Source organism: Callorhinus ursinus, unplaced genomic scaffold (assembly GCF_003265705.2).
Source record: "Callorhinus ursinus isolate GAN/ISIS: 27379988/994484 unplaced genomic scaffold, GSC_fseal_2.0 scaffold5, whole genome shotgun sequence".
Classification (NCBI taxonomy): domain Eukaryota; kingdom Metazoa; phylum Chordata; class Mammalia; order Carnivora; family Otariidae; genus Callorhinus; species Callorhinus ursinus.
Window position 1 is genome coordinate 18796091 of NW_027397067.1, and position 27662 is coordinate 18823752.

At 39.5% G+C, this 27662-nt stretch overlaps 1 protein-coding gene across 1 annotated transcript in view; it reads right to left on the reverse strand.

Moving 5' to 3' along the window:
• The window catches only part of CPA6 (carboxypeptidase A6), a 355796-nt gene that overhangs the window by 96369 nt on the left and 231765 nt on the right, over positions 1 to 27662 (reverse strand). The window contains exons 3-6 of the mRNA XM_025871439.2: positions 16307 to 16431; positions 9872 to 9986; positions 6905 to 7006; positions 4204 to 4308 (exon numbers count right to left, since the gene is read on the reverse strand). Of these exons, the coding sequence (XP_025727224.1) occupies positions 4204 to 4308; positions 6905 to 7006; positions 9872 to 9986; positions 16307 to 16431 (447 nt within the window). The remainder of the gene's footprint in view (positions 1 to 4203; positions 4309 to 6904; positions 7007 to 9871; positions 9987 to 16306; positions 16432 to 27662) is intronic.

Sequence of the window (27662 nt, forward strand, 5' to 3'; positions counted from 1 at the left end):
GAATGTGATCAAATATGATCAGGCTAGTGCATAGATCAGTGCCACACACTAGATTTTGGGCGTATTTTGGTCTGTTAGAAAAAAGTGCCTCCTAAAATTTTAAAGGAAGAAAGACATATATGTACAAAATAAGGGTTGATACAATGAAGGGATGGAAGATGACTGTAAAGATGAAAATTATAAAAGATTTTATAAAAGGACTTGGTAAGATAAGTTGTTTGAAAAAAGAAAGAAGATTTAAGAAAAAAAAAAAAAGGAAAAAGGGAGAGAATGTGATCAGGCAGGAGACTAGAACAAAGCCATACACTAGTGATTTAGGGTATATTTTGATCTGTTAGAAGAAACTGTACCCCAAAATTTTAAAGAGAGAACAACTTATATATATATGCCAAAAATAAGGGTAATTACTATGAAGGGATAAAATATGACTCTAAAAATGAAAAATAAAAAATGTTTTTTTTTTTTTAAAAAGGGATTGATAAGATGTTGGTTGAAAAAGGGAAAAAGAAAAATAAAAAAAAAACAGACAACAAAAAAATTAACTTTAAAAAAATAATTGGATCATGGTTAAAAAAAAAAAAAAAAAAAAGCCATGAATCTATGTGCAGTATTCCCCTAGCGCTGGAGTTCTCCCATTCTCCTTGATCGATCAACTTGGTCTTGGCTTGCTGGCTGTTTGTGCTGATCTTCTGGGGGAGGGGCCTGTTGCTGTGGTTTCCAAATGTCTTTGCCGGAGGCGGAATTGCCCCGCCCTTGTCGGTCCGGGCTAAGGAAGCTGCTCCGGTTTGTTCTCAGGAGCTTTTGTTCCCTGCAAGCTCTCGGTACAGCTTTGGAGGACCAGGGCAGAAATGGTGGCCTCCCAATCTCCACCCGGAGGAGCTGAGAACTCGGGGCCCCGCTCCTCAGTGTGTCCCCAGAGAAAAGCAGTCACTCCCATGTCCCCAGTCTCCGGCCGCACTCCGTGCTCACCCGGCCTGTGATCGAGCGTTGCTATCTCTGGCACCCGACCCCGCACGGAGTCTCCAAACCCAGCAGATCCCTGCGGTGCGCTCCCGCGCCACTCCTCCCGGGGGAGGGAGGGGAGTCTCCCCGGATCTGCTGCTTGTTGGGTCCCTGCTGGGGGAGCCGTGCCCCGACTGGGCCGCAGATCACAGTTTATGGCCACCCCGAGCTGAGAGCTCGCGACTCTGCTCCGTCTCTGCAGCCGGCTTCCCCGCTCTGATACCTGGGAGCTCTGGCGCACTCAGGCACCCCCGGTCTCTCCGTGACCCCAAGGGTCCTGAGACCACACTGTCCCGGGAGGATTCCACCCTCCGCTTAGCCACTGCAGCGACGTCCCTCCGCCGAGCCAACTTCTAAAAGGTCCGATTTTGTGCTCCGCGGCTCTATCACTTGCCAGAAGCGGCCGGCGGAGGCCCCTCCCCCGCCGTCTATCCTCCCGAATATCGCCTCGGATTCACTTCTCCGCACGCCCTACCTTCCAGTAAGTGGTCGCTTCTCTGTTCAGAGAGTTGTTGCTACTCTCCTGTTCGATCTCCTGTTGAGTTCGTAGGTGTTCAGAATGGTTTGATCCCTATTCAGCTGAATTCCTGAGACCAGACGAAACCCAGGTCTCCTACTCCTCCGCCATCTTGCTCCTGTGCAAAAGCTTTTTATCTTGATGAAGTCCCAATAGTTCATTTTTGCACTTGCTTCCCTTGCCTTTGGCGATGTTTCTAGGAAGAAGTTCCTGCGGCTGAGGCTGAGGTTGAAGAGGTTGCTGCTTGTGTTCTTCTCCAGGATTTTGATGGATTCCTGTCTCACATTTAGGTCTTTCATCCATTTTGAGTCTATTTTTGTGTGTGGTGTAAGGAAATGGTCCAGTTTCATTCTTCTGCATGTGGCTGTCCAATTTCCCCAACACCATTTGTTGAAGAGACTGTCTTTTTTCCATTGGACATTCTTTCCTGCTTTGTCGAAGATTAGTTGACCATAGAGTTGAGGGTCCATTTCTGCCTCATCCTTTTTCTGTGGTTACACTGTATTCTCTTTCTTGGAAACTTCGCTTGGGTATCAGGCTGCCATATATGGCTGTACACATTGTGCCTTGTAAAAATCCAGGTGGTACCATTTATATCTTATGAGATGATTTGACAAGTCATCTCCCAGAAATCTTTCCACATCATTATCACTGGATTCTCATTATTCCCATTCATTAACAAATATTTGAAGATTGGTTAAGTGCCAGGTATTGTTCTAGGTTCTGAAGGATTTAGCAATGAACAAGATAGAGTCTCTGCCCTTGGCATTGGTACAGGAAGAGACAGATAACCACATGAATCAATAAGGTAAGTTCAGGTGTTATAAAGAAGTTGCACATGTGGGGGTGAGGTAAAATGGGAGATACATTCTTATATACTTCAATAATACATAGGACCACAGTTTATTAACAATAGATGTTCTATACTTAGCCATTTTTCCTTCTTTTCTTTTTGAAACTGAAGATAGCAAGCAATATGTTGTATGTATAACAATGGATATTTAATACAAGGTAATTAATTTCTTAATAATTTAAGAATTAATTTCTTAATAAAAAGTTAATTTCTTCTTTTTAAAAGATTTTATTTATTTGACAAAGAAAGAGAGAGAACACAAGTAGGCAGAGCAGCAGGCAGAGTGAGAGGGAGAAACAGGCTCCCCACTGAGGAACGAGCCTGATGCAGGGTTCAATCCCAGCACCCTGGGATCATGACCTGAGCTGAAGGCAGCCACTTAACCGACTGATACACCCAGGCACCCCAATTTCTTTTCTTTTTTTTTTTTAAAGATTTTATTTATTTTAGAGAAAGAGTGCTTGCATGAGCAGGGGGGAGGGGCAGGGGGGGAAGGACAGAGGCAGAGGGAGAGGGACAAGCAAACTCCATACAGAGCTCAGAGCCCGACACAGGGCTCGATTCCATGACCCTGAGATCATGACCTGAGCCGAAACCAAGAGTTGGATGCTCAACTGAGCATCATCAGGTGCTCCTAGTTAATTTCTTATTAGATTTTGCATTTGTCCTACCAGGATGAAATGTTATTTTAAGAGAATATGAATTCCTTAATACATTGAGTGGAAATGGTTTAAGAATTTTTATTATTACATCATCTTTATAAAATTAAGGATACGTATGTGGGTATGGTAGTGGCAGAAAGGCAGATTTTGCAAATTTAGTACATTTTTGACACTTGTAAGGTATATTTTCCCAAGACTAGGAGAGCTCTCAAAAATCACAAACTTCAGCAGGGCACCTAATTTTCCCACAAAACACAGTGAAATAGAACTAAAATATTTAAAGATCTTTTGTCTTCTTAATGGTTCCCTATAAATATAGGAGTAAAGAAATTTGTAGGGTTATTTTCTGGCTTAGAACCTTCATTTCCTTAGACCTCTTTGCTTTCATTACCAGTACTAGTGGTTGATTTTCTTTTAAGAATCTTCAACAAAATACAAATAAGTTTAAAAATAACCATGAAAATCATCACATTCTGGATGATGAATAGAAAATATCAAAACATTTTAAGATGTTGGTCCATGAGGTTGGCTCTATTGACCCATGCTTGGAATACAGACTCACTTGATACACTAGCTTCAGAAGACTTATTATTTAAATGAAGTCTCTGATAAGAAGTCACAATGAATCTTCAACTGTTAGAGTTACTGAAAAATACTAAAACAGAACGCAAAATCCACAGATGCAAAGGGTCTTTGGTATTATATTACCGATCTATAGCAGGAAAGCAAAATGCAATTGTTTGCTCATCCCTTTATTGTTATAGCATATGTGAGATCATTGTGATAAGTGGTATAGAATTTTCCACATTGGATATTGTATGAGAAACTGCTCTGGAGCACCATAAATTCGATGTTTAGCCTTTTACCATATATCAGCTACCTGGTTGGTTCCTAATTTGTCCACAAATTCATAAATGCTCTGAAACCCTGATCCTTTCTCTTTAATCAATGTTGGTAACTCCAACCTCCAAGGGCAGAGATAAGGATAAACTGAGCCAGAGTTATGAGGGGTCTTCAGAACCATGAACGTAACCCACCAAAATCAAGGTGTTATCATTCAATCAGGTACTGCTGGCTTCAAGTTCCCAGTTTTCCTCCTTGAGCAGAATAAAACCACATGGGAAGCATCAATTTACTGAAATGGGCATTGTATAAAGGGTTCAACTTACTTCTTTTACAAACCATTGACAAAAGGCAGGACCAATCCATTCTCTTGCATGAATACCACAGTCTATCCAGACAGCTCTTTTGTAAGTTCGTGATTTTCTGCCCAGCTGAAAACAAGAGTATTCACAGTAACCAACTCAGACTTTTATTTTTAAATTCACTGATCAGCATACTTTAATAAGATTTCAGTGTCGTTCTTCACTATAGTTTGAGTCATTAGATAACCCACAAAAAGATAAAGAAATTTCCTATCTATTTCAGAAGTCCAGGCCGTTTATGTAGAAATAATAAATTTATTGCCTTAATTACAAATCAAATAACTGGAAAATATACAAAAAAGGAAAATCCCTTAAATAGGTTTGCTTCTCCTTTTTAAGATTTTATTTATTTATTTATTTTATTTATTTATTTATTTATTTATTTATTTATTTATTTATTTATTTATTTGGAGCATGTGTGTGAGCAGAGGGGCAGAGGGAGAGGGAGAGAGAGAATCCCAAGCAGATTCCATGCTGAGTGAGGAGCCCGATGCAGGGCTTGTTCTCATGACCCCAACACCATGGCCTAAGCTGAAATCAAGAGCTGGACACTTAACTGGTTGAGCCACCCAGGTGCCCCTAGTTTTCTTCTCCTTTAATGTAACATGTGATTGTTAAGTTAAATGCTAAATTCCCCTTCTTCCTAACCCCCTCCTCCAAGAGAATCGGAATCGCAAGGAATATTTCTTAAAGCAGTAACTATTTTTTTAAAATTTTTTAAAAAGATTTTATTTAATTGAGAAAGAGAGAGAAAGACAGAGAGAAAGAGCACAGGAGCAGGGGGAGGGGCAGAGGGAGAAGCAGACTCCCTGCTGAGCACAATGCAGGGCTTGATCCCAGGACCCTGGGATCATGACCTGAGCTGAAGGCAGACACTTAACTGACTGAGCCACCCAGGCACCCCAGCAATAACTATGTTTTATTGGTAGACAAATTCAAATTTTATTACAACACAAAATGGGAAAGCAAAACAAATCGATTTGTAGAATTAAGTGACAGATTTTTCTTTATAATCTTATTATATCAATATTACTTAAATGCGGTTTCTAACTCAGTAACAAATAAGTAGCTATTGACATTATATTCATAGGGGACCTAGTTTTCATTCATTACTTCACTCAACTAATACTTCAGGAAATCCTTTTTGGACACTGTGCTTGACACTGGAGATTCAAAGATGAAAAGACAAGTTTATATGGTAGTAGGGAGGGCAGACACGGGAGCAATCAATCATTGTGATGTGGACATGCATAAGTTGCTTAGGGAACATGGGGTGTTTTGTCTATTTTCCCAGAGAATACAAGAAGGCTTTTCAGGGGAGGAACACTTGAGTACTTGGGTAAGACCTGAAGCTTGCCCAGCAGACAAGTTGGAAGAAGGCATCTCAAGCTTGGAAGAGAATCTGGACACATCCTCTTTGAAGAACTGCTTTTGGGGTATGAGGAAGAAATGGCAGATGAAGATGGACACAGAGGCAGAGAACACAGGAAATCCCTGGATCTTGTATAAAAGAGACAAGGCTTCATCATGTATTTCATGGGAGAGGGGTGTGTGTGTGTGGGATAGAGAGACAGAGGCACGAGCCCAAGGTCACACTGACAGTAGTGACGGAGGAGAGTATGAGACGGGAGAGGACAAGGACTTGGACCGAAGCTCCATACTGAGCCTTTACTGCAAGAGTCCCTGGAGAAGAGATCCAGAGATAAGTTAGGGCAAGAGCAGGGAAGACAAGAGAAGGAACTAGAACGGATCCCAAAGATATTTAGAAGAAAGAAATGTCAGGTCTTGGTGATAGATTTAAAGGAAGTGGTAAAAATAAGAGGAATTTAGGATGACATTCATGCTTCTTGACTGCAATCACAAAATGGTGCCATTCTAAGACTGAGGTGCTTTTGTGAAAATTGAGATGAGAAGGTCAAGTAGGCAATGACATATGAATGCAAAGCTCCAGAGAGTGGACCTCAACTAAATAGAAAAGTCTGGAATGATTGTTCAAATCATGGGATGGATATGTCCATCTAGAGAGGTTGGTAGAGGGAGAGCATAGAGTCTGAGCAGAGAGTCCTGGGTTGATCAGAACCCATGGGAAGGGCAGGGGGAGAGGAGCCATTGAATGAGACTGGAGGATATGGTCAGAGAGATAGGAGGAGAACCAACTAGGAGTCATGGTTGGTTTCGGCAAGAGAAGTTTTAGAGGAGCCATGGGGGCAAAGGCCAGTGAGTCAAGGTCTGAATGGAAGGTAAGGAAACAGAAACAGTGATATAGGGAAACCTTTTCAGATGTTTGGCTCAGAAGGGATAGAGAGCTCTGGGTCAGTAGCTAGGAGACAATGCAGAGTCAAGGGCTGGGAATGGTGTATAGTTCTTACACATTTATGTAATTTTGCATTGGTTTATCTTAAGTAGCACCAGCTCACAAATAATTTTGAATGCCATTATTTTTAAGTGCACCAATAACTCTGAATATGTTAGCAACAGCATTCCCTGGAATACTCAATGGCAAAAATTAAATATGGCCCAAAAACCTAAGGGAAATATTTTTCTTAAATTATCAGATGATGTTAAATATGAAATGCTGTGAAAGACCATTTCATTCTTTTCCCCATAAGTCAAGCTTGAAAAAGGTGAATGTTTACTAAATATTTTCTTAATAATTTATTTTTACCTTTAAAACATAAAGAGACCTTCCCTCATACGATTTTCCAATAGAGAACAAGTGAATGAGACCTGGATGAGTTTTATTTAGATGATACATCCAATTTTGAATCTAAAAGCAAAAAAATAAAAACCATGTCAGACTCTCCCAATTATGGAGCTTTCAGAGAACAAAAGGTAACAAAAGGCAAAAATAGGTCTCAGAGCTCAAAGAGCATACATGAGTATAAAACTGAACAAAAATCAGTTTTGTATTTTTAATTTTCTTTAAGATACTTAAAATTATATTTTATTTTCTGTCTTTGCAAATAGTAGCTTCATGTCTTTATACTGTTCCCTTTTTAATGCATACCTTCCACTACCATTTATCATTAGTATCTTGATGGCAGAGCTTTATAGAAAATTAATCAATGTGTTCTGGGTCTTTTTGAAAATAAAAATTTATTTCCATCCCCCCCAAGTATTTAAGAGGAAAAGAAATCAGCTTCATGAAAACCATACAAACTACCTGAAAGTGTCTATTAAAGTCCCATACATTGTAATTCGCCACTGAACAGAAGATTCTAAGAAAAAGGCATTGTCTTCTGCATTTAAAGGTTATTTAAGTCACACATCAGAGGGCATACTCTGAATAATTTCCCCCGTAATGGTGATACATTTGCATTGATCCAGTCACACACACTTATCTGTCATCAGAAGAAGGTATATTTGAGATGGATGAATAAGGCACTTAGAAATATGGATGACATTTCTGACTTAAAAGCCTTACAAGAAGCAAGGAAGTCACACAAAAGTGTCCCTTTAATCCATGATGTGCAGAAGAGTCTGTGCTGAAAAAAATAGATTTTGAGAGTACCCATGCTTTTCTTTTCTTTAGTCCAATGAGCAGCATATATATACACACATGCACACACACATATAGTATATGTATATATACATCTTAAGTGTATGTATGTATGTATATGTATGTACATATCTATAGATATATTTAAAAATTTTTTTCTAGTGCATTTTATAGCACTTTCATGTGCCAAGCTATCTAAAACCTTTCCATTGCTTTTAATTTCAAGCTTCTAAAACATATGTTGGAACATGAAATATATGAAAATAATTTTGAAAAGAAAGTCATTATCAAGAGAATCAAATATTCTCCTTAGAATATAAGAGGAAAAATGAAAGGGGGGGAATCAGAGGGGGAGACAAACCATGAGAGACTATGGGCTCCGGGAATCAAACTGAGGGTTCTAGAGGGGAGAGGGGTGGGGGGATGAGTGAGCCCGGTGATGGGTATTAAGGAGGGTCCGTATTGCATGGAGCACTGTGTGTTATATGCAAACAATGAATCATGGAATACTACATCAAAAACTAATGATGTACTGTATGGTGACTAATATAACATAATAAAAAAGATTATTAAAAAATAAAAAAATGAAACTCAGAGTAGAATGGTGGTTGCCAGGGGATAAAAGATGGAGGAATAGGGAGATGTTGGTCAAAGGGTACAAACTTTCAATTATAAGATGAATGAATTCTGGGGATGTAATATACAACATGGTGACAATAGTAATACTCTATTATATACTTGAAATTTGCTAAGACAGTAGATATTAGTGTTCTCATAACACACTAAAAAATTGTAACTATGTGAGGTGATGGATGTGTTCATTAGCTTTATTGTGGTTATCATTTCACAATGTATATGTATCTCAAATCACGCTGTACACCTTAAACGTATACAAATTTATTTGTCAATAAAACTGGGAAAAGAAAAAACAAAGACTATAACAGGATCACATTAATTCTATGCCTGACATTCCTTTGCTCAATTCAGGAGAAACATGGAAAATCTATGTACTTATTCATATTCATTCTGTCATCAACTACCTACTTTGGAGGTTTCTATTTGCTTACCACTGGGGATATAGTGGTGAACAAGAAAGAAATGGCCTGCCCTCATGGAACTTGCAGCTTATGAGGAGTGAAAAGCATTAATCAAAGGATCCTACAATTACATACATAAAAACTATGATAGATATCATATCCATGTGCTGTGGGTACCTGTAATATGCTGTGGTTGGAGGTGGGGAGTTCTAATTTCGTCTTCGAGAGTAAAAACAGCCATCTTTTTATTTTTTATTTTATAATTTTTTTAGTTTATTTTTTGCATAACATATTGTTTATTTATTGCATAACACCCAGTGCTCCACGCAGAATGTGCCCTCTTTAATACCCGTCACCAGGCTAACCCATCCCCCCACCCTCCTCCCCTCTAGAACCCTCAGTTTGTTTTTCAGAGTCCATCATCTCTAATGGTTTGTCTCCCCCTCCGACTTACTCCCCTTCATTCTTCCCCTCCTGCTATCTTCTTCTTTTTTTTTTTTCTTAACATATATTGCATTATTTGAAACAGCCATCTTTTTGCTTGAGCTGAGATTCCAAGAGTAACTAGCTATTGCCCAGGCGGCCAGTAAAGGATGTGGTGGTAGGAATGAGGTTGTTGCAGAATAAATAATAGGAAGAATAAGTAACAACATATTAAAATGTCCTGAGGTTCCACAAATAGGGCTTGGCCTTTGAGAGGTCTCAACTTGTGCAGAGGCTGTGGGGCAAGCATCAACGTTCACTCCACCCCTTATCCAAATCACTGCCCTTGAACTCTGACTAGATCTACCTTCCATGGCTTTTTAGTTAAGGTTTTCACAACTGCAATTATAGCCCCATTACCTCCGTTGCCCTTCCCATGTCCTTTGTAGGGGTGGCTTGTGTAAAGCAAATGAAATTCAAATTATTTCACTACTCCTTATAAAGGCTTAATAATGGAAGAGATGATGAACTGAGGTGGCTAGGCAATATAAGAGCTTTATGTATTCTTTATATGGCTCCTGCCTCTGTCTTTATGCTTTTCTCCCAACCATTAGACCTAAACGATAAGGATGCCTTCTTTAAAAAAACAATGAAAGCTCCTCTGATTACATACTTGTTCTAAAGAGTGATAAACTTCATAATTATATCCAGACAGGTATCTTCGATTTCTTTGGGTTCTCAAACTGCTTGTCTTTTCCAGTGTGTACTGAAGATCTTCTATGAGGATCCTGGATTTGAAATGATAGACATAACGCAAATTGAATGGAGAGCACATAAAAATCAAGCAATTTGAAAAGAAAATTATGCATCTATGAAAAAGAGGATAGCAAATATTGACATTTCTAAAAATACCAAATGTTGGGAAAATGTTCTCTTTTGGGAAATAAAAACTGTTAAATTGGGTAATGAATATAAAATGTAAAATTATAGGCAGATGTTCTCAAATAATAATTACTACCATTGATTGAACAGCTATAAGAACTGAATGATGGGTATGAGCATTTACATTTTATTGAGGACCTATTTAGGCACAATGCTATGTATTTTATGTACATGAGCTTAGTTAATAACCCTCTGAGGTAGATTTTTTGTTACCTCCATTTTACAAACAGGGAAAATGAGCCCCCCAAAGGGTTAAGAACCTGCCAACATCACTCCGCTAGTGAGTACAGAGCCAGATTCGGACTCGGAATGTGAACCTGAATTCTAGTCTTTAGACTCTAAGTCCAGTGTGACAATATGAACACCAAAACAAGACAACACACACTAAAAAAGTTTGGTTTAAAAAAATGTTTAAATGTTTACAAAATTGAGCTGTGGTATATTGCTTTTGCATTATTTCCAAAGTGGACAGACCTTCTAAATATAAACAAGTACAACTTGTTTCCACTCAAGGTAAGAGCAATTCCCCACATTTATCACCAGAAAATTATGAAACTCTGATGCTGATGCATCTGTTTTTGGCAGTTCCTGATAGAACAACCATCATTTCCTTTACAAAGGCAATATTTCCCCAGGAATTTCAGTACAAAAAACTATGCCTCTTAATTGATTAGATTCTCTATCATGTATCATTATCAATTGATAAATGACAACATATTACCAATCACATCATGAAATGACCAGAGAACTGTCAAAATAATTCTAATGGAGAATTGCTCCTACCATGGATTTATCTTAATATTTTCTAGTTAAGTTTGCTAGTGCTTTCACCAAAGTAGGAAAATTATAAAGTGTTTCGGTTTCAAGTGGTATGGGATCATTCTAGTTGGATATTAGCTTCTTTGATGAATAAACTCTCAAGCTTTTCAGTCTTCTTTTAAAGTCTCCAAGTGCCCTAAGTAGAACGAGTTTTTGGATTCCCTAGTACTTGCCTATCCATTTAGGCCAATGATTCTTAAGCTGCATTGCTTTAAAGTCACCTGTGAGCTTTAAAAAATATGCCACACTGGGGAACCTGACTGGCTTGATTGGACGAGTGTGTGTCTCTTGACCTTGGGGTTGTGAGCTGGAGCACTATGTTGGGTGTGGAGATTAAAAATAAACAAACTTAAAAAAATATGCCACACTGGGCCCTACATAGACGAGAATATCTATGAATAGTTATCAGCTCACCAAAAGTGATTTTAATATACTGTCAGGATCAAATTTAGGCTAACGATCTGGAAGCCACTAATTTAGGCTAATTAAATCTGGAAACTCACTGGTATCATTCCTCTCAAGTTCCATATTAAATACAGATGAAGAGAAGCATAGAATATGCCTGACCCTTGTTTCGTTTTTCCTCTCTTGAGTGTCTGTGCTGGATATGGTCAACTGCCTACTCTCCTTACGAACTTCCTGTACCGCAGGGGCTGGGAAGCTGAAAACTACTTTTTCTTGACTCTCTTGCAACCTTGATTCTGGGTATAGATTTGTAAACGCTGGCAAGATAGGAAGTTAAGAATGAGGCAGAGGCCATCTCCTGCTGTTGCTGCAGCCATGTCAAGGTCACAGAGATGTGACTGTTGAGAGGCAGTTGGAGTTGCCAGACTCAGCACTCCAGTGCTTAGTCACCAGCTTTAGAGCCCAAGAGGCAGTTATGGTAACAACAGTGGTGGCTGGAATAGCACAGCAACAGCTTCTGGACCTCTGGACCATCCCATGAGGGAGAAGTAAATTCTACTTCATTAAAGCTACTGCGTTTGGGGATCTGTTATGGGTTGAATTGTGTCCTCCTCTCCCCCAATTCATATGTTGAAGTCCTAACCCCAGCACCTCAGAATGTGACCTTGCTTGGAACTAGGATTGTTGCAGATGTAATTAAACTGAGGTCACCAGGATGTACTCTCATCCAATATGACTGGTGTCCTAGAGGAAATTCAGTTTGGGAAGATGAAAAAGTTCTAGAGATGCATGGTGCTGATGGTTATGTAATATGAATGTACTTTATGTCACTGAATTGTATATTTAAAATGGTTAAAATGGTACATTTTATGTTGCATATATTGGGGAAATCAGGACACAAAGACAGACATAGAGGGGAGATATGAAGAGGCAAAGATGGCCGTCCCATCTACAAACCCAGGAGACAGGCCTGGGACAGATCCTTCCCCCGCAGTCCTCTGAAGGAACCAACTCTGCCCACACCTTGATTTCAGTCTTATAGCCTCCAGAATCATGAGACAATAAATTTTTGCTTTTTAAGCTGGCCAGTCTGTGGTATTTGTTATGATAGCCATAGCAAACCAATACAGGTCTCTGTTCAATAACTAGACTATATCTTAATACAGGCCCTAAAAGACCAATCTGAAAATTAAAATAACTGTGGTGTGGCAGTGCTAGTCCCATCTTCCTTGTCAAGTAGTCAACATCAGCAGATTGATGAGAAGGAGCCCCAAATAGCATTTGTAAGTTTTGTATTTTCTTAGTCCTTTATGGCTGATTATTATTCCTACCCTAGTTGCACACACTCCTAGGATAGTGACTAGAGCTATTGAGAAATTTCCAAGTGATGTCAACACCCAGTATAAAACCACCTCCCAAGGCTTCCAGGGTGGGTGAAGGGGGGCTCAAAATTTGAAATTCCACTGCCAATTTTTACAGGTATTTAATTTATAAAATGACTGAATTTTTTATAACAGAATGAGTCATCTCATCTGTCATGTCATTGAGAGGGGCTGAATACCTGGGGGCCAGACACATGGGGTCACAGTATCTCTGCCTTAAAGATGACTACAGCTGTATATTATGTATAGTTGTATAGAGTTAATGATAATCTTTTGAAAATACCCCAGGCTACAATAATAAAAGTCAATTAAAATGATCTCTACCTACTGCCCTGTGGAATTTAATTGACTCTTATGTATTATTATCCTGAGACTAACAAAACGAATAATTCTAAATGATTGTCCTCCATGAGGAGACAACTGATTTAAAGCATTAATTTTTTTTTAGATTCCATTCTCTGTGACAAAGCGTGATATTTTATTCTATATCAGTTCCACATGACCTATATTTAACGGCAGGAAATAGAGACTTGTTAAAATAACTGGTATATCCCCTTCTACTGAATTATAATTAATGAAGCATGTGAGTTGTTGCTGAGCACCTATAGATATAATTACCAAGCTCCTTCCTTCCAGGCATTCAGAGAATCAAAGCACGCCTTCAAAGTTATAGTGATGACTAAAATGTGTTCAATATGAACAATAGTTTTACACACAGCTGTGACTCTACCCTATTCTAGAAGCAGAGATAAAATACCTTTCTGCAAAAAGCATATCAGTACTTTATAAGGCTGTAATTATCTTTCTGGCAGGGAAGTATTTGTGTGGACCAGAGAGGAATGTCACTGCTACTTTGTACCCTGTGGCTCAGCTTTCCAGAGAATAAGGCTTTTACCATTGACTCACAGAGCTATGAGCCCATCCAAGGCCTTACCAGCCATCATCAGGGATCTTCCTGCCAGTTTTAACAGTACAACTGTTGGCCAGAAAGTTGGAGCAATTGAAGTTAGTCACTTACCTCTCAGCCCTGAAATCCTAGGTTTCCAAATGAAAGGTATGTCACTCCTTTCCATGTCATCAGTTCACTACGCTGCACTTCTCCCCCAGAGCCTGCACTGACTCTTCATCACTCCACCACTTCCTTTTCCCTTGTGCCTGCTTGAAGCTTGCTTTCACTGTAAATAAACTTCCTACATTCTCATGTCTTCAGAGAACTCTCTCTTCTCATATTCTTGCCCTGACAGAAATTGGATTCTCTCAAGGACAGATTCTTTTGTGGCTTTCTCTTCTGCCACTCTGTATTCCTATCATGGGACCAGAAGGGAAAGAGGTCAGCATTCTCCCGAACCCCCATTTCTCCTTCCCCATCAATCTACTTCTAGAAAAAGCTCATTTGGCCTATGGCATGATGCCATTCCTTGTTTCTTTCCTCTAACTCCTGAGTACTCTCTGAAATTACTGTCCCATGGGCACATTCTATCTCTTTATCTCTAATCTTGCCATCAGCCAAGGAGATTCATAACTGCTGTGTTGATCCTCTGGTGATTTAGTCCATCCATTCTCGACCACATCAGTCTTGGTGATTTATACTCCACTTTGGCCAAATCCTCCATGACTATGCCCTGACTCTTGTCACCAGCCATAAATGTTCTATACCAGTATACTCCACTTTGGCCAAATCCTCCATGACTATGCCCTGACTCTTGTCACCAGCCATAAATGTTCTATACCAGGACTCTTAATCTCAGCCTACAAACTTTGTCAAAAATTTCTTCCTTCTGCTTCCTTGTTGCTCTCAGTCATGCCATATCTGCTTTCAATATAAAGATCCTTATCCCCTTCTTGATTCTTCCATTTGACTCCATATTCCTCCTAGACTGTTTTCCTTTCCCAACCAGATTTGACACCATGGATGAATATTTGAGCTAGTATCTCACTAGGAACCTCAACTTCCTTGCCATCCTGACCTTTCCGTGGTCCTAACCCAACAAACCAACTGTGTATGAGCACTACAATCTCCCTTCTTTTCAACAACCACTTTTATTGGTTCTTACCCCAGTTTTCCTCTTGGTAACTTTCTTCAGTCCCTGTTTCTTCCCTTTCAGTAGATAATTTTGCTTCCTATTCCATATAGAAAATTTAGACATTAGTTATGATTTCTTTTAAGTTGTTGACTCTCCTCTTCATAATCTTAACTAGACTCACATTTACCTCTTCAGTCTTACTGGATAAGGTATCCTTCCTAGTGCTCAAACCCTTTCCTCCATTGATGCAGTCTATCCTGTACCATCAATGTCTCATTCTCTAACTTGTTCCTCCCCTCAGCCTACAGACATACCAAAATTGCCCCTTACCCCTTAAAATCCCAAATTTCAAGCAGTCATTGATGCTGCATCTCCTTGTAGTCATTCCTTATTCTCTGCCTCTCTCCTTATTTTAATTTCTAAGAGCAGTAGTCTGCTCTGCTTCTCCCTGTTCTCACCTCCTATTCACTTCTGTCTTTCTCTGTCTTCTGCTCCTGACAATCTAATCCCACATCCCACCATGAGAGTTACCAACACAATTTACATTGCCAAATCCAAAGGAAACTGGTCAGTCCTTTTTCTTGCTGGATATTACTGTACATTTGGCACCATTAATGTTCTCCCTCTTGAAAGTCTCTCGTTTCTTCTTTGACTTCCGTGACTATCTTCTGTTTGCTCCATTCCTACTATGTACGTGTTCCTTAAAAAAACCCAAATAACCCAAACCAAATACCTCAAGATATCCAAATCTATTTGGATCTATCTACTCCATTGCCCAAGCTAGAAGTTTTGGGACTGTCCTTGATTTCTTCCTCCCCATATCCAACCAAGTGCAGAGTCCAGGTGGTTTTGCCTATTGAATATTTTTTTGAGTATTCTGATCACACTGTTCTGGTCCTGACTCAAGGCCTCACAACCTCTTACTTGGACTATTACTGTAGTCTCCTATTGCTCCTCCACCCCACTTACACCTGGCTCCCTTGCTTATATCCTCCAAGTGTGCAGCACCACACACTAGTCTGAGCTCCTAGTCCTGTACACATCAGACTCCCCACTTCCCTCAACCTCTCCAGCATCTTTTATTTCTACTCCCTGTGTTTGTACAATAACACTCAACCACTCAGTTCCCTAAACAGGTATTATGCTGCTTCTTCCCTTTGCTTGCACTGTCCCCTCTGCCTGCAAGTCCTGAGCCTCATCCTGTGCTTGGTTGTCATTGCTCCTGCAGAAAGCTTTATCTGCCCTTGCATTGTTACCCACTGCTCTCCTTTCCTCACACAGAGAAGATCTTCTGTGTTTACACTGACCAGCTAGTGGTAATGGTGAAATGATATGCCAGTGTGGTTCTCCCCTCCCCCATTACACTAATAAGCTCATTAAAGGTGAATATAACCGTGTTACATTCGTGTCTGTTTTTGCAGTTTGAAAAATAGTACCTGAAACACTGTTGTAGGTACTCAGTAAATAACCTGAATACAGCTCTCATTCAGTTCAGTTTAGTACTAATGAATTAAGCAAGTGAAAAAGAATGCTTACTTGTACTGGATGTTGGCTTCCTGTAAGAACGCTAACAGGGCTTGGGAACCATTTTGGGGAATATGGACATCAGTAACTGCTCCTTTTGAGACATAGGAGATACTGCTGGGCTGCCACAGGTCCACCTGTAGTGCAGGAACCAACCTATAATTCATATTCCGTGCAGGTGGGGAATGATCCATGTCACAATGTGAAACATGTCACCTTGTTTACATTCAGAAACACCAAACACATTTTGGATTTAGACTCAATGCTTTCATCAGCAGGGTAAAACTCTTATTTGATTTTGAATTAGGTCTCCAAATTATATCATATCCATAACAGAATTTGATCATAATTTACAAGTAACAGTTTAAAGACCAATATACATTAAAGCCACAAGGTAAAAATTAGATAAAATAGTTTTAAGTATGACTTTGATATTCTTAAAAATTATTACACAAATACTTGAATAAGAGAAAGAAAGATATAAATTCCCTTTTACTTTACTACACAACCGAACTGTGGTAGCTTGGCAATGTGTGGTAACTTTAAACAGAACACTCGCCAGATATTTCCTCCTTCCCCAACACGTGCCTTTTACCAATTCGCACTCTGCCTTCACATGGCCGTAGAAACATCCCTTTCTCAGGTTGGACTTTTCAGCTAGGGTTGTCTCCTTGTCAAGAGTTCTTAGAGCAACTTGTGCTTCTTTCATTCCCTAATTTCAGCTTATCAGAATGTAAGCTCCATTTGGTCACCACCTCATTCCAAGTGCCCAGAATGGTGCCTTGTGTCCATCAGCAGCTCACTGTTGCGTATGTGGAGACCCCATGTAATGTTCACTATCCGTTCACCTCATGTTCAGTGTTGTGCAGGAAAGCAGGAGCCAGCCGGGTCTATGAGTCTTACTGTAGTGTTCCCAGTGCCTTTACAACCGGTAGCTAGTGCTCTGCATTCACTGAAGGAATTACTGAACTCGGCTGGGAGGGAAGAGAGCCCTCTCTTCTGTACAAGCCTAGAGCTACAATTTTCGATTAGGCCCAGTTTGCCTTTACAGTTGTGTTAAGTCTCTGTGTTTGGGACTCTTCTCTTCCTGCATTTCCAGCCTTAGTCTGTTACAGGGCCTTGGTCTCTGATCTGAGAAGATTCAGTTACTTGATCCTCACTTAGGTGTCAGTGTCTGCATTCTGTTAGGGAACTCTAGAAGATCAAAAATACTTTGTGACTCAAGGAAATAACACCTCTGGTGATATAATTTAATCTTGAACAGGATAGAGAGGCATTTGTTTTGGGGACAAAGAGTCTACCTGTTTTTTTTTTTTTTTTTCCAAGCAGCTGACTCCTCCTCTAAGTTGCAAGGGCTAATCTGACTCAGCTAACGTGCTAGTCCAAAATCATAGAGAAACAGAAGTGTGGGGCTGGAAGGGATGCTGAGAGGTCATTTGATCCATCTGTCAGCCCTTGGGCAAGGATACATGTAGGACTGAACAAATCTGTCCCCAGTAGATGTATCCAAACCACATCTTGTGAGTCTCCAAAAGAGGAGAGTCGACAACATCCTCATGTAACTCATATCCACATTTAAGAAGACTGCAGATGTTTTTCCTGATCCCTTACACTGCAGCACAGCTTCATTTTTTCTTGTTCCATTTTTCAGTAAGGGATGGCTGGTTTCTTGCCTCTGTTAGATAAAGTACATTGGTATCTTTCACTTTTCTCTACACGTTAGGTTTTCTGATCCTTTAATCATCTTTGAGACCTGCCTCTAAATCCATTACAGAGAGAGTTATTTGATATTAAGGTCTGCTGTCATCCCTTAATGCCAGTGGAGATGAGGATGTAGTGCTGTATTTGGAGGGTAGAGAAACATAAGGACCTAAAATGATATGAAGAGCCAGTCTGGAAATTAGTTTAGGTGTCATTTTCTAGGGTGCATGCTAAAATAAGAATCCTCATCCTGTAGAAGAGAGTAGCTTCCCTGTAGGGAGCTTCCATGGGAGTGACATACCCCACAGCCTGACCTGAAGAGGGCTTCCTAGGAAATAGGCCATCAGACTAAGCAGTTGGTCTACAGGAAACTAACAAAAATAATTTACAAAATCGGGAATTGTATTCTGTTGTGATATTAGGAAAGTAAGTTAAAATGAATTATCAACTTTTCTCAGGTAAAATTTTTGGGAAAGGGTACTTGGATACATAATATGGGTATTTCAGTCTGGGTGGCAGGCACAGGCCTATATCAAGATATAGGGGACAGTAATACTCATGTGAGATTTGTAAAGTGCCTCTACTTTATAGGTATTTCTGATCTTTTCACCCAATAATGACTCCAGGTAGGAGTTAATGGTAGATACGTTTAAAGAATGAGGGCACCTGGATGGCTCAGTCCATTAAATGTCTGCCTTCATTTCAGGTTTTAGGTCATGATCCCGGGGTCCTGGGATCCAGTCCCACATCGGGCTCCCTGATCAGCGGGGAGCCTGCTTCTCCCTCTACTCCTCCCTCCTGCTTGTGACCTCTCTCTCTCTCAAATAAATAAATAAAATCTTTTTTAAAAAATAAAGAATGAGGGGCAGCTGGCTGGCCCAGTTGGTTAAGTGTCTGCCTTCGTCTCAGGTCATGATCCCAGGGTCCTGGGATGGAGCCCCAAGTCGGGCTCCCTGCTGAGCAGGGAGCCTGCTTCTCCCTCTCTCTCTGCTGCTCCCCCTGCTTGTGCTCTCTCTCTCAAATAAATAAAATCTTAAAAAAAAAAAAAAAGAAATGAAGACTCAGATTCATAGAGCAAAGTCAAATTTCCAAGGATGCACAGCACCAAAATGGTGACACAGGATGTGCCTAACTCTAGTGCCCATATTTACTGACTGGTAAGTGTCTTTAGGATCTTCTGAGAAAATAAGCAACTTCCAACTTCTTGATTTAGTGTTGAGGAGGTCTGGTTAGCAGGTCTCACACTCTGGTCTTTCCTGTCAGGGGCTATTCATCCTATAAATTAATATGCAGGTATTTCAAAGTTTAAATCAGCCCACTCTGGTCTGGTTACCATTATTTCCTTAGGGCCTGATCACATCTGGATGAAGTGATAAACTATCTTTGAATGGCAAAGCTCAGTGACACTTTATGATGCTGACAACAAAGGATCAGTAACCTTGTCAGGATGGTCTCAGGTTGTGTGCTAACTACTGCGGATCTTTGCTGTAAACAGCCACCTGATATTCCAGGGAAAGGAGGCTCCTTTCCAGAAACTTCTGGCCATGGAACCTGGTGGTTGTTCCCATGTTTTCCTTTCCTCATAATGATTACCAGTCACATGCAGTCAGATCTATTTAAGAGGTGGAGGCAATATACAGGCACCTGGGTGACTCAGTCGGTTAAGTGTCTGACTCTTGATTTCGGCTCTCAGGTCTTGATCTCAGGGTTGTGAGTTCAAGCCCCACATTGAACTCCATGCTAGCCATGGAGCCTAGTTAAAAAAAAAAAAAAAAAAAAAAAAGGGGTGGAGGCAATTTCGTGTGTGGTCAAGAGTATGAACTTTGGAATCTGAAGGCCCTGAGCTGGAATGCTAGCTCTGGTAGTATTGGCTGTGTGACTTCAGGGGAGGTTTTAACATTTCTGAGCCTCAAATTCCTCATCTGTACTGTGAAGATAATTAAAAAACCTACCTATAGACTTTTCTGTAGGATGAGTTGGAAAAATAGAAGTAAAACACACAGCAGAGAGTCTGGCACATAGTGAGATCTTAAATATTAGCTATTTTTTCTTCTTTTTGAAAAGCATATAAAAAAAAGCTGGAAGCAGTAAAGATAAGTTCTACTTTGAGTGTTTCTGAGTAAAATGAAGACTATGATGAGGTGATGCCCTTATTCAGACATTAAAACCTATAGACAGCCTTAAGGAGGAGAGGAACCAATAAATAAACCAAGAATATGAGCAAAGCTGGAATGTTTCCTAACAAAGCCAAACAGCTGGATTTGAAGGCACTGTAACCTGCTGGCTAATTCCCTGGACTCTAGAGTCTGACTTCCTATGATTAAATTCAGGCTCTCCACAGTTACCATCTGTGTGATATAGGGTGAATTCCTTCATCTCTTTGGGCCTCACTTTCTTCATCTGTAAAATGAAGATGATAATTACACTTCCTGGTTGTTATTTTTATGGGACTATAGAGACTATAGAAAATGCAGTCATTAAGAGCATAAATTTTGGAACTCAAGACAGGATGAGTTTGAATCCCAGTTCTGCTGCGTGTTAGCTGTGTCACTCTGGGGAACTTTAGCTCTCTGTGCTTGTTTCCTCACTTATAAAATGGAGTTATAAAAACTATATATTTTATAGATTTGTTAAGCTTAAATTAATCAATACATATAAAATGCTTTATTTTATTTTTTAAAGATTTTTTTTTATTTATTTGAAAGAGAGAGAGATCACAAGCAGGGGGGCGGGGGCTGCAGAGGGAGAAGCAGGCTCCCTGCCCATCAGGGAGCCTGATGTGGGGCTCGATCCCAGGACCCTGGGATCATGACCTGAGCCAAAGGGAGACGTTTAACAAACTGAGCCACCCAGGCACCCCTATAAAATGCTTTCAACAGCACCTGGTGAACAGGGGTCATTCGTTAAATGATAAATGATTCAAAATTCAAAAATAATTTCTTTGCAATGAAAAACTATCATATTTTAGTCTGGCACTAATTTCATAGCTTTTCCAGTCCTCGTGCTGTGTTTACTTATTGGCCTGGTCCAGCCTTCATGAAGCATCCACCTGTCTTTTAGGCCCACGGCTGATTACATACCTGGTTCAGGTATCAGTGGAGGTGCAGTCAGTGTCCCCCAGCAGTTTCAGAGTGAGTCCTAGCTGTGGATATGGGAAGACATCTGGTGTTTCTTCAGCTTGGGAACAGATGGCCTGCCTCCCAGCTGCTTGAAGTAACACAGAAACATGAGAGAGGAGAGTTCTACTCTATATTTACTCTTACTTTTTGTTGGTTTGGAAAAGTATTAAGCACTTATGTGCCACATAACAGGTTTCTAAGTAAGAAACCTCCATATCAAATTTGTAGTCAACTAGTGTTTAATTTACATAATCATATTAATTACATACCAGCACACATAAAATCTTAATGCACAGAAAAGTAGCCTCTCTTATTTACCCTTAAAATTGTCTTTCTGTTCTGAATCCATTTAACCGTTCTTGTGTCTTCTTTTAGGATCTTTGTCTATGAGAAGCTTTCCTGACACCCATGTTTAGGTCAAGGACCTTTGTTATCTGCTTTCATGGAATTTTTCATTATCTCATTTTTATACTTATTATATTAGTTTCCTAGGGCTGCTATAATGAATTTCTTTCTCTTTCTTTTAAGATTTTATTTATTTATTTGATAGAGAGAGACACAGCGAGAGCAGGAATACAAGCAGGGGGAGTGGCAGAGGGAGAAGCAGACTCCCCACTGAGCAGGGAGCCCGATGTGGGGCTCGATCCCAGGACCCTGGGATCATGACCTGAGCTGAAGGCATGCTTAACTGACTGAGGCACACAGGTGCCCCTGCTATAATGAATTTCAACATCTCAGGTGGGTCAAAACAACAGAGATATATTCTCACACAGTTCTGGAGGCCAGAAGTCCAAGATCCAGGTGTTGACAGGCAGTACTCCCACTGAAGCCTCCAGAGGAGATCCTTCCTTGCATCTTCCAGCTTCTGGTGGTTTCAGGCATCCCTTGGCTTGTGGCCACATTACTTCAATCTCCATTTACATCTTTATATGGTCTTCTTATCTGTGTCTGTGGCTTCTCCTCTTCCATGTCTTCTAAGGATACTCGTCATTGGATATAGGACTTATCTGGGTAATCCTGGATGCTCTCATCTGAGATCCTTAAGTACATCGGAAAACTCTTTTTTCAAATTGGGCCATGTTCACAAGTTCTAGGGGTTAGGGCATAGACATACATTTTGGGTGGCTACCACTCAACCTATTGCAATTGTCATATCAATATCTGTTTTCCTATTATCTTCATGAGAGAAGAAACTGAAATTTTCCCCATCCACCCATATGCCCACCCAAAGGCACTAAATATTCTGTAGATGGAATAAATGAAATCACCCATTTTTTCTCTTTCATCTTTCTTCAAATATGTACTCTCTCCAAAACTGTTCCAGAGCATTTCTAGATTCCTAATTCTAGTTCCTCTTACCAAGAAATTGATAAGGTAGTCCACTTCGATTTGTCCACTCATCCCATTTCTCAACTCACAACACTTTATTTTTTTAAAAGATTTTATTTACTTATTTGAGAGAGAGAGAAAAAGAGAGAACAAGAGGGGGGAGGAGCAGAGTGAGAGGGAGAAGCAGACTCCCTGGTGAGTAAGGGAGCCCGAGGCAGGACTCGATCCCAGGCCCCGGGGATGATGACCTGAGCTGAAGGCAGATTTTTAACCAACAGAGTCACCCAGGTGCCCCCAACTCACAGGTCTTTAAGTTTTAAATTTTTATTACATTTAAGTGTAATCTTAGAATATGCTGCTTCTTCGGTCATAGTACTACATACTTTTCTGATGACTGGAGTGGCCCTTTAGCAACATAGTTAAAGAAATACTTATACTTTATGGTTATTATTTGTCTTTGCTCTACTTCTTATGACTTATTAACATTTCAGATACCAGGGGGCTGCTGGAAGGGAAACATAGCCAGAGAATATGGTCTCCTACAAGCCAAATTAAAAACAAAAACAAAAACAAAAACAAACCAAAGGCATTTGGTAGATGTTAAAATTCTGGGATTCATTTTACCCAGCTTCATCCTCTCTCTCTTACAAAATGCTAAATTATCACTTCCCTAAAGCACAGACCCAATAAATACAACAAAGTCTTCAGAAATTTAGGCAACTCTTGTTGATTCACCATTAAAGAAAGATGAAAATACACTATTAACTAATTAGGGGTTAAAATACTCATAAAAATTAGTGGAGGTCCAACAGTGGGATAAAATAAGTCCAAATGAAAGTATTGTTTGTAAATTTCAATATAATAGAAATACTACTAACATGAGTACTAGTCATCAGAAAAACATCATTCTTTTGAAATTAGGTAAAGGTGTGAAGGCCTGGTGAAGCTCTGTTTTTGTGTTCAAGTTTTCCCTCTAATTCTCTTCAAGGCTCCCTCTCTGTCATAATTGGATAGTAAGTTTCATTTATTCAATAAGTGGAAAAGAAAATGATTTTTAACTTTTCCCTGAACTATTAATTGGTACATTCACCAATTTGAAAAGATTATTGAAGCCCATCAGTCAAAGACTCTTGGGATATATGGGTAGTCAAAAAAGATTTAATTTATTTGCTTGTTTCAAGAAGGGGGTAATCTCAGAAAGATGGTGTTAGAATTTATAGGATTTGGGCTTGTGTTAGGTAATTTTGTGTAGGGTAAAGGAACTGGGATTTTTCTTTGGTTGAGTGCTATCAGAATGAGGGGAATTCCATCACTGGATATCTTGATAATTTTATCTAGAAGGTGAAAGAACAATTGGGGCTATAATTGATAAAGAAGCAATAGTCATATCAGCAAAAAAAAAGTGGGGGGGTTTATCATTTTTCTGGTTTGGACAATTTTTTTTTTGTCTTTGTTTAGACATGATCACAGTGGTCTTGTTTTTATCTTATTTCATGAAGAACACAGAATGGTCTTGTTTGATGTTGGTACTCTGTAAAGCAGTTTAACAAGAGAACACCAAGGTCTAGCTCTTAGTGCCAGGCTGGCTCCTGGCTGCCAGAGCTGCTTTTCCTTATCTCAGGATGATCACTATTGTACTAAGGTCATGTGATAACTAATGGAATGCCAAATGAGGGGTGGGCACTCTGCATTATCCGTGATTTGAGTAGTAGGGCCGTTGGGGTTATGGAATGAAGGATGTAGACTTGTGATGGTCTACCCAGGAGAAATTGGGAACTCAATGACATCTGACGTTGGCACCCTGCATCTTTCTGTAGTACCTGCATAGTACCACCTTTTTCATATAAAAGAGTTGATACTACTTAATTTGTGCCCTCTAAGTGAACATTTGAAGACTTAAAATACTAAGGAAAGGTTCCTAACTGCTACACTAGAGACTGAGAATTTAACAGCCACTCAGGAAACTTATTAGATCAGGGCAACATTATTTCATTATATTTTGCTAGCTTAAAATACTTCTATACTTAAGAATTGAGTTAGCATTTTTAGCCTCGTTTTGTAGATGGATAAAAGTAATCAGAGATCATCTGATGCATCAATTGAATATCCATTAATAAGGACATTTGAAGACAAGAGCCCCTGGGTTGCATCTCATCAAGTAAAGAGATTTCCCTCCACTTTCTATTGATGACTTATGGTTTTAACATAGATGATTTTTTCACAATATTTGATTGCTACATTCAGAAGTATTTCATTTGGTATACTAAACAACAGTATGTTAATGCATTTACATTAAATTTTTTTTGGCTATTTTCTGGAGTTTAACACCCAGTGAAAATCACTTCAGAGCTAGTTATGCATTTCTTTTTTCAGATGGTAGCTCAAGAATTCTATGTATCACAAAAATCAAACAAAACTCATATGTGACTTAATGAAAAACTAATCTAACAGGAAATAAAAGAAATAACTTCTTTCTGGTTTGTGTAATATTTGCTATGTCACATTTCAGAGACTTAATTTTCTTAATTACCAATAAAGGGCTTGAACTACATTATTTCCAAGTTCCCCTTAAATTCTGTAATTCTGCCAGATTCACTGTGCTTTTCTGAATATAAAATTTTACATTTTCCTAGGAAAATCTCTTTCAAGGTCACCCATATTTTCCTTCTTACTCAACAATTTTGCACTAGTATCATCTTTCAGTGATCAGTTATATTGACTTATTAGGTCAGTACTGAAAATAATATATAAGGCAAGATAGCTATTCAATTTTTAAAAAGTTACTTTCATCCCCTTTACTGAAAGCATTTTTCCAAAGCACTTAGGAGATGATAAAATAATTATTTTCTTCTGCATTCCTTGCTAGCTGATGAAAAGACCAGTGAGGAATCCTCAGAGTAGAGGGCCAGATGATCAAGTGACAGATCATCATCCTTTGAACAACCCACAGGATCTGGAGATTGTTCTGTCTCTCTGTTGTTTATGAGAACAGGCTGATTTCTAAAAATCAGCTATGGTAACTACCCCATACCCATTCACTCTTTACTGAGCACCTACAGTGTCTCAGCCATCAAGCTATATGCTGAGGATAAAATAATGAGTAAGACACAACTTGGCCCTCAAGGATTAAGCAGACATTACATGCTCAGTCTATAAAGGGAAACACACTAAGGCTGTTTAATTACACCTGGGAGGTCATTTGAGAAAAGTTTCTCAGGAGAGGTGTTACCTATATATAATACTGAACTATGAGTAGAAGTTAGCCTGGAAAAGCTGAAGAGAAGTGGGAGTAAAAGGCATCATCAGAGATTTCCATATGAAGGTGGTTTGTGTCAGGAACGGAAGAGAGATGAAGTTTACCTGAGCCCTGTGATCCTGGCAAATAATAATCCCACTGCCCCTTTGTATTTTAGAATGGCTTACTCTAAGGAACCATCATCCCCATATAACTTAGAAAAGACTTACAGATTCCCTCTTTGTTTACCTATGACAAGCTCAGATATGGACCCTCAGATTCCCATTCTTTGTCTCATAATTAGCTGAATTGTTTGTCCCCATTGATCAATCTGAACAAAATGCCTGTTACTTCAACAAGTGTCAATTAAGCTTTTCTCTTTCCATCAGGTCCCTGAATTTTTATCCACCTTCAATTGCCACAGCCCCTCTGTAACAGCTGTTCCTGAGCATCAGCTGACTTCATAGTGAAACATCCTCTGTCTACACTGTCTGATCAAGCCCCTCCAGCTTTCAGCCCACTTCCCCATACCTGCTACTGTCTAGCCTTGTTCACTCTTCCCCATGAAAGAAAAGCCCCTTTCTGTCTGACTTTTGAGACTTGTATATCTTAAGGTTGACATGTTTACCCTTTTGCAGTAGTCTTTTTTCCTGCATTTGCAATAATCCTTTTGGATAAAGTCTCTCCTTACCTAACTCTGAATTTGTTTTTTATTTGACAACACTATACAAAATCATGCTCATGATTGGGGCGCCTGGGTGGCTCAGTCGTTAAGTGTCTGCCTTCAGCTCAGGGCATGATCCCGGGGTCCTGGGATTGAGCCCCACATCGGGCTCCCTGCTTGGCGGGAAGCCTGCTTCTCCCTCTCCCACTGCCCCTGCTTGTGTTCCCTCTCTTGCTGTGTCTCTCTCTGTCAAATAAATAAACAAAATCTTAAAAAAAACCCACAAAATCATGCTCATGATTTATTTGGAGAATTGAAAGTAAAGAAGTAGTTCTTTAACCAACTCCTATGTAATGGAGCTGACATGAATAATGAGTTGATAGTGTCATTTAGGGGTACTCAATGAACTAATCATTGGATGAAGTCTGCTCCTTGATAAGTCCCAGCCATGCATGCCTGTGTTCCTGTCAGTTTTTCCTCCCCAGCTTCACTGAGATATATAACATTGTATAAGTTTAAAGCATACAACATGTTGATTTGATACACTTATGCATTGCCTCCATTATGTCACTTAATTACCATTTCTTTGTTTAAGATCTAGTCTCTTAGGAACATTTCATAAAATGTAGTACTGTTAACAAAAACCAAAATGCTACACAATTACATACCCCAAATTTATCTGATAACTGGAAATTTGTATCCTTGACCAACATCTCCCAAATTCCTCTAAACCGAGTACCTGAAAACCATCATTCTACTCTGTTTCTTCAGTGTTTGACCTTTTAAGATTCCACATATGAGTGAGATCATACGGTATTTGTCTTTCTCCATCTGACTCATTTCACTTAGTGTAATACCCTCAAGGTCCAGTCATGTCGTAAATGGCAAGATTTCCTTCTTTCTCGTGACTAAATAATATGGCATTGTAAATATATATACTACATTTTTTCATCCATTCATCTGCTGACAGATACTTAGGTTGTTTCTACATCTGGACTATTGTACATAATGCTGCAATAAACACGAGAGTGCCGGTATCTTTCTGAGATCATTTTTTATTTTCTTTGGATATATACCTAAGAAGTGGGATTGCTGGATCATATGGTAGTTCTATTTTTAATTTTGAGGAACCTCCATACTGCTTTCCATGATAGCCATTCCAATATGCATTCCCACTAATAGTGCATGTGTGTTCCCTTTTCTCTACATCCTTGCCAACATTTGTTATCTCTATGTGAGGTGATATCTCATCGTGGTTTTAATTTATTCTTCTTCTCAGCTTTTCAGTGCCTAGGTCTTACTATGAATGTGTAGTCAAGC